Source organism: Echeneis naucrates, chromosome 9 (assembly GCF_900963305.1).
Source record: "Echeneis naucrates chromosome 9, fEcheNa1.1, whole genome shotgun sequence".
Taxonomy (NCBI): Eukaryota; Metazoa; Chordata; class Actinopteri; order Carangiformes; family Echeneidae; genus Echeneis; species Echeneis naucrates.
In genome coordinates, this window is record NC_042519.1 from 18,497,340 (window position 1) to 18,505,446 (window position 8,107).

Below are 8,107 nucleotides of genomic sequence, written 5' to 3' on the forward strand. Positions count from 1 at the left end.
TACATAACTTATTTTATATTTTGTTGTTTATACTTTGAGATCTTCTTGTGATTCACTGAACTTTTAAAACATGATATAGACATAGCTGTGGAGGTTGCAAAACTCCTACCGTACTTGAAGGCGCCATAAACAATGCACAGGGGAATTGTAGTTTTTTGAAAAGTGGTGAAACTCGTAAAACCAGCATTAAGCGGAACATATTCACGGTGTATTACTCGTTGTTGAATAACCTTTTCACCTTTCACCTTTTCACTGATGTCCGGTGATCCATTTGTGTCTCCTGTCGGATCCGACCTCTGAGAACTACAAACACAAACCGGAAGTAGTTAGAAGTGCTCTCTTTTTCTGCAGAAGCGAAGAGGTGAGTCTGAAACAGAGAAGATCCAAAGATCAGAAAGTCACAGACTAAAGCTGCAGCTGCAGGTAGGAACTTTAACCAGAGACAGGAGCTTTAACCAGAGACAGCTACTTTAACCAGAGACAGGAACTTTAACCAGAGACAGGAGCTTTAACCAGAGACAGCTACTTTAACCAGAGACAGGAGCTTTAACCAGAGACAGGAGCTTTAACCAGAGACAGCTACTTTAACCAGAGACAGGAACTTTAACCAGAGACAGGAGCTTTAACCAGAGACAGCTACTTTAACCAGAGACAGGAGCTTTAACCAGAGACAGCTACTTTAACCAGAGACAGGAGCTTTAACCAGAGACAGCTACTTTAACCAGAGACAGGAGCTTTAACCAGAGACAGCTACTTTAACCAGAGACAGGAGCTTTAACCAGAGACAGCTACTTTAACCAGAGACAGGAGCTTTAACCAGAGACAGCTACTTTAACCAGAGACAGGAGCTTTAACCAGAGACAGCTACTTTAACCAGAGACAGGAGCTTTAACCAGAGACAGGAGCTTTAACCAGAGACAGGAGCTTTAACCAGAGACAGGAGCTTTAACCAGAGACAGGAACTTTAACCAGAGACAGGAGCTTTAACCAGAGACAGGAACTTTAACCAGAGACAGGAGCTTTAACCAGAGACAGCAGCTTTAACCAGAGACAGCAGCTTTAACCAGAGACAGCTACTTTAACCAGAGACAGGAGCTTTAACCAGAGACAGGAGCTTTAACCAGAGACAGGAGCTTTAACCAGAGACAGGAGCTTTAACCAGAGACAGGAGCTTTAACCAGAGACAGGAGCTTTAACCAGAGACAGGAACTTTAACCAGAGACAGGAGCTTTAACCAGAGACAGCTACTTTAACCAGAGACAGCTACTTTAACCAGAGACAGGAACTTTAACCAGAGACAGGAACTTCCTTCCGGCTTTTCTGTACAGCTCCATTATGGACTGACAGGCGATGATCACTCAACACTGTGACACTGACAGACATGCTGAGTGGTTTTATAGCTTCTGCTCAACAAACCAAGTGAACAAATGAAGAAGTGTGCAGTTCACTGCACTCCAGTTACAGGATTCCAGTACTGAGCAGCACAGTGGATAAAAACACGAATGATTTAACATGAGACACAGACTGACCGGCTCCCGCAGGTCTTCAGGCTTATTTACTTTTCACAAATGTATTTAGTGTCCAGCTCAGATCAGTCAGAAAGTTTGAATTTAGTGCTGTATCCAACTGGAAATCACTGCAAACACATGAGGACTGTAGTGACTTTCTCTCTTCTTAGTTTTAGTCTGCATTAGTTGTATTCTTTGAAATCATTTTGTTTGGTTCCCGGGGAAAAGGGAATTCTGTGAAATATAAGGCATGAATATGTCTTGATTAGACAGAAGGTCTCTGACCAAAGGTCCCAACCTTCTGGTTTTGTTCCCAAACAGAATTATTTTACTGCAATCATTCACTTTTTTAAGGCATACAAAGAATGTGTGAATATGAAACAATGAAAGCTGCTTTAGGAAACTGTAGTTGGCACTTTGCATTAGTTGACGTCTGGCAAACTTGTAATTAATTGATTAATGTCATAGTAAAGTTAAATAAACAGACATCTTCATAAATTAAATAAATCTATGTAATTAGCATTTTGATTGCTTTCTGTTTTGTCTCAGTTATTCTGCCACCTCTGACCACTTTATTATTATCATTTATTTTCTACACAACAGATGAGACTTCCTCTTCGCTCTTATTGTATCTTCAGGAGTTTAGTCGGTCTGAACCAAACGACTGCGCAGAGCCGAGGCTTGAGTGGTGCAGCTATGCGTCTGGTGCAGTTTCGTCGCCATGGTGATGGAGAGGGCATCAGAGTGGGAGTGGAGCGAGGCGAGGGGCTTGGCGTGGTGGATTTGAAGGCGTTTGACCCCTCCATGCCCTCAACAATGAGAGAGCTGCTGGGGCTTGGAGATGAGGGTCTGGAGTGTGCACAGAGGTATCGTACGTCAGTCGGTTTCCTCCTAAATGAGCCTCATCGGTCATCACCATCTTCCCTAATTATGTTTTTCTTGCTTTCAAATAATTTTCCTTCCTCCTTAATATAATTTCTGTAGTAAATCATCTTCACAGTTAGAACAATCTTCTTAAATCACTAAAACTAATCTAAGTCTCCAATGTTCTTCCTACATCCTTTTTATTAACCATTATTTTTGTCGGATTATCATATTAAATTTACATTTACTTTTCACCAGGAGCTTTCTAACGTATTTCTAACACATGTTCACCCTTTTTCTCCTTAGAGCCTTGGCGTCCAGTCAGCATGTGTTGGAGCGATCGGAGATCCATCTGCTGTCTCCTGTGTTGGCCCCAGAGAAGGTGGTGTGTGTGGGTATGAACTACCGTGACCACTGCCTGGAGCAGAACGCCCCGATTCCCAAAGAACCGATCATTTTCAGCAAGTTCCCCAGCGCCATCACAGGTCCCTACGATGACATCACACTACCTACAGAGAGCCAGGTGGGAACAAAGACACAACTTTCAAAAAAAAAAAAAAAAAAAAGGAAATTATTTTTGTAACTCTCAAATTATTTTGAATCCTTTTTAAAAGTCTCAATATGAGAGGTGGTGAAGCCAATAAAAAAAATTTGATCGATAAAAGCGATTCTGAGATGAGATTGGTAAGACAGATAAACAAAGTGTTAAATAAAATACGTTATTTACTAAAAACATAGATTACTCACTTTTAACATCTTAAAGTTGAAGTAATCACCTGTTTGCCTAATAGTCCTTTGTTTTAAAAAAAAAGGGACTCAATCAGAGATTCCACACTGTTAAATCTCAATTGGATTAGAAGAGTGTAATTATTAAAAGAACAAGTGTGTTTATAGAAATGTGATGGAAAATATTTGATTTGACAAACATTTAATTTAAAACATTGTTCCAGTCAATTCATGAGAATTCATAAAATGAATCTGCATGATAAATAATACACCACAGAAAAGGATGATTGCAGTGAGACACTATTATTATGTGTTAGTGTTTAAGAGACTAAAACCTGCAATGTCTAAAGATGTTATACTGTTCTGTATCTACAGACTTATTTTTATAGCATACTTGTTTTTCCAGTTGCAGTTCCACTTAGCGTGAACAATATATTTTATACTAATAGAACAACCTGCTTAGACTCGGTGTGTAGTGAGGACACAGCTCTAGTTCTTTTGATGTTGTATCTGTTTCATCTTGGTCTTTTGTCTGCCTCGAGGAGGTGGACTGGGAGGTGGAGCTGGCCTTTGTGATTGGGCGAAGAGGAAAACACATTAAGGTGGGAAAAACAGCATCACCTCTGATGTCTGTGACGCTTTGATATCTCCTCAGACTGTGTTTCCATTATTCTCGCCGTCCAGGAGGAAGATGCTCTCTCCTATGTGGCTGGATTCACTGTGGCCAATGATGTCAGTGCGCGTGACTGGCAGATGAAGCGCAACGGGAAGCAGTGGCTGCTGGGAAAAACGTTTGACAGCTTTTGTCCTCTCGGTCCCGCCTTGGTAACCACTGATGCTGTGAACGGTGAGAAAATGAGAAACCAGACAAAGAGGGGAAATTAAAGGCAGTCTGGTGAATCATGCAGTTATCTGTTTATCTGTCAGAAGATTCGGAGTTCACAAGCTGCATCTCAGGGAAACATGTCCACAGCACAATTATGACAGAGACCAGTCCAAATGGATTTTTATGGTTGAAAGCATTCTGAAAGTCTCAGCTTGATATTTGGGGCAAATTCCTGGAGATACGGGCAGCACGGCAGCACAGTGGTTGGTGCTGTTGCTGCACAACAAGAAGGTGGCGGGTTTGGTTCCCGGGCCTGGGGCCTTTATTGTGTAGAGTTTATATGTTCTCCCCATGCCTGTGTGGGTTTCCTCCCACCGTCCAAAGACATGTTTAGGTTAATTACTGACTCTAAATTGTCTGTCAGTCTGAGTGTGAGTGTGAGTGGTTGTTGGTCTCTGTGTGTTGACCCTGTGATGGACTGGTGACCTGTCCAGGGTGTACCCAACCCCCTCGCCCAATGTGAGCTGGGATTGGCTCCAGCAACCCCCCAAGACTCGCAAATGGATAAGAGGTAGACGATAGATGGATGAATGAATGAATATCCTGGATATGTCACTTAAAAATCCTTCATGTTAACCACAGGAACAATGAAAAAACGGAGACAATATTAGGACAAGGACTTGAAAATGTCCTTCCACTAAGTGAAAACTGACCATTTGAATGATGCAACATTAATCCACTCTAAAATTTTAAACTTTACAACACAGTTTACTTAAAATAACAACATTTGCCAAGTGTGTTAATGTAATTTAGTTTATTGGCATAGCTCATTCTCATTTTGCTCTTGATTGTATTTGCACATTACATGGTGATGCTGTCTTTTCTTTCCGTTTGTTTGGTGTGAACATGTCCACTGACCCTGATGAGTGGTTTAGGTTTATATTCACAAACACAGCAGCTCCTGATTGTTGCATCCCTCCTCTTCAGACCCTCACAGCCTGGGTATCCGCTGCCTCGTCAACGGGGACACAGTCCAGAGCAGCAACACTGATCAGATGATCTTCAAGACCGCAGCACTGGTCTCCTGGGTGTCAAAGTAAGCACATTTACTGTTACTGCTCGTGAACTTTACATAAGAAATACAGAACTTTTACATTTATTTGATTTTATTTATTTAATCAATAAAGGACAATGTGCAGTGACATTAATCAACCACAAAAAATAAAAAGATGGCTGCACTTGATTTAGCGAAATGCTAATTTCCATCTGTAGTCTATTTCTCCACCTCAGTAACTTGAACTGAGCATGCAGTATTTTTTTAAAGCAATAACTTTGACAAATGAACTCACAAAAGGAAGCACTGAGTAAGCAAATGGAGTCTGATCGACACTGGTTGGAAGATAAAGTTACATGATTCACCAGACTTCTCCACCATGGCTGCCACTCTTCAGCACTAAATCTTCCTGACCAACTACAGGGTTGTTTGGACTGATTTGAGATCCTTGAAAGAAAAAGCCCTTTGGTTGTCTGGCCTAACTTACTGGCCACAGTGCCAGTGTCACTCCTGGCCCCTTTCACAAGAGCTTCAGATCAACTAGGATAATTTGGCAGTTACTTTCTACCCAGTTCTCCAGAAGACAGTCTCCACCTGCTAACGACACAACAAAGCTAACTTGAAATGCAAGTCCTGTTGTTGTATAGCTCATTGTCCTGATTGTTATCTGAGCTGTGCATTTTCTTTGTTCCTCTGTCAGATTTGTGACATTAATTCCAGGAGATGTGTTCCTGACAGGCACTCCCCCGGGCGTGGGTGTGTTCAAAAAGCCACCTGTCTTTCTCAAGGTAATTTCATGTATGGAATAAAAATTTAATCATTAGGGTTTAGCAAACCTGTAGCTTGAGTGTTATTAGGATATTTCAGTAGACATCATATCATAAATATCCCTTTTAACTAAGTATTTGCTCATTTTTCTTTCAGAAAGGAGATGTGGTGGAGTGCCAGATAGACCAGATAGGTTCAATAATCAACAAAGTGGTCTAAAGCCCAAGATTAACTGCTGAAGACCAAAACAATCCACAAAAAAATGACCTGAGTCAAACTGCACTGCTGATGCTGCTTCACGTAATGAAGGACTTCCATTTAATGTCTCAAATCTGTCCCAGCTTGATTGTATGAAGATGTGTACAAAAGTATGTTTTATTCATACCACTTTTATTGTGAGGGAGGAAAACATGGTATTTTCACTATCTGGATGTCTACAGTGTAATTACGTGACTCAACGTGGTGTGTGCCGCTCCACCATAGTTAAATGAGTCACACAGTCATCAGCAACTGAAAAAATACCTGCAATCAACAGCCTCCCACTCATGCTACAAAGCAGAAAACTGTGAACCTCTTGACTTATTTCAGTGTGAAAAATAAAATGTATGTAATTATGTTGGATAGTCATGATGATAAATTGTGAGCCAAACATTTCTACTAACTTTCAAAAAGTAAACAGCAAAAGTAATAAAAAATGTCCCACTTCATTATTTGCTGCTTGCATTGCCTGTGAGAAAATTCGTCATAATTACTCTGATCTTGGATTTGACTGTGTTGCTCCATTTTGGCTCAAATGAAGCTGGATATTTTCACAGCCAGCAATTAGCTTTGGGGATATGCTTGTTCTTTCAAGACTGTGTCACAGTTAAGTTTGATATCTGAGTCACTTAATAATGAGAAAATTAGTATTTTTTTGAAACAGATCATGTACATTGGAGTAATTCAAGGTTCAGTATATCATTCAAGAACGATTTCAAAATGCGGACATGGGGAGTTCTGCCTCACACCTAAAGGCTGAGCCGGCTGACCTTCTGAACTCCAGCCAGCACCATGTCCATACACCATGCAGCATGTTAACTGTGAACATGAAGTAATATGAGGAAATCTTCACAGCCTGTTTCAAGCTTTGTTTGAAACGTTGTTGTCTCTAGCTTTTCTCGATCCGTCGGTTTTTATTATTGTGTTGGCGTTAGACTGTTTTTAAATGTATTTTTCTTTTGTCTTTTGGGCTTGCTGTGGTTTTTCAGAGGCTTCACCGGAGCCTCCAGCAGGTTTCATCGGACTGGCTCCCCCAGTCTTTCCCAGGTGACTGGTGCAGGGGCGGGCAGGAAAGAAGTTCCTTTACCGGAGTGCTGTATTAAAGTACAGTTTTTGAGTATCTGTATTTTACTTGAGTACTTTTACTTTCACTTCACTACATTTGCAGGACAAATATTGTACTTTTTACTCCACTACATTTCTATATTCTCTCGTTACTTCCTACTTTTGCTCTAATCTGAATCAGAAAACGAAATGGAACAAGCCGATGTGTAGGTTACTAGCATGTTTATTCTATAAAGAATAAATTGAGAATGCATTTGTTTTCATTTTGTGTAAATTGATGCCTATGTTAAGTAAACCTCACTGCCGGATCACTTACACTAGTAAGTCACTTCGAAATGGACTGCTAGCTAACTGGTTAGCATGCTCGACTGACGATTGATGACATTATTTTTGACTTATAACGTTACTATAGTTTGCCGTTCATTTGGAAAACGGGCGGAGCGCCTGCGAATGACACATAGGCCGAACCAGACCAGACCGGTGACGGCACCCCTCCAGGAACGGACCGAGACTAGACCGGGGACGGGACCACAGACTAGACCAGTAAAAGAATCACCCACTGGGACGATTTGTTTATGGAGGAAGATTATGTAATATTTGAGTTAAATTGGCTTCTTACTTGTTTTCTTCCTAATTGTAACCCCCCCCCCCCACCCCCAACAAATGGTTTGGCCAAAGATCCTTTGGTCTAAGCCCCGCCCCCCTCGGTTACTGTTGCTATGCTTTGCAGACAGATCTGTATTCTGTGATGAGTTTTTTTTGTCAGTGATGTCCACAGAAGACATCCAAACTCTGGCTACAAGCTAATGTGTGTTCAAGGTAATAATACGGCCACGATGTATAATGTAGAAGGAGTCGATCGTTATGGAGAAATAATCCAGGTGGCCATATTCTTAACTGGAACACATACAGACATGGCCAGGATGTATAATCCTCATCCTACCTGGATTATTTCTCCATAACGATCGGCTCATTCTACAGAATACATCTTGGTCGTATTATTACCTGGTGTGTATCACCCAGCTGTGTTTCTATTTG

The 8,107-nt window shown here is 41.1% G+C and overlaps 1 protein-coding gene across 6 annotated transcripts; it reads left to right on the top strand.

Annotated features, from left to right (window-relative positions):
* The first annotated feature begins 179 nt into the window (after positions 1-179).
* On the top strand, positions 180-7,339 carry fahd2a (fumarylacetoacetate hydrolase domain containing 2A). 6 transcript variants are annotated; one of them, XM_029510682.1, is made up of 8 exons: positions 180-423; positions 2,112-2,374; positions 2,679-2,895; positions 3,644-3,700; positions 3,783-3,945; positions 4,912-5,020; positions 5,679-5,766; positions 5,903-7,339. In XM_029510682.1, exons 2-8 carry the CDS (start codon positions 2,112-2,114, stop codon positions 5,963-5,965), a joined length of 960 nt encoding a protein of 319 aa, XP_029366542.1. In that variant the 5' UTR covers positions 180-423; the 3' UTR covers positions 5,966-7,339. The 6 variants fall into 6 exon arrangements, with proteins under 6 accessions (XP_029366542.1, XP_029366540.1, XP_029366541.1 ...); XM_029510680.1 differs by having other exon boundaries at positions 3,641-3,700; positions 5,903-7,338; XM_029510681.1 differs by having other exon boundaries at positions 180-361; positions 3,641-3,700; positions 5,903-7,338.
* Positions 7,340-8,107: the final 768 nt, after the last annotated feature.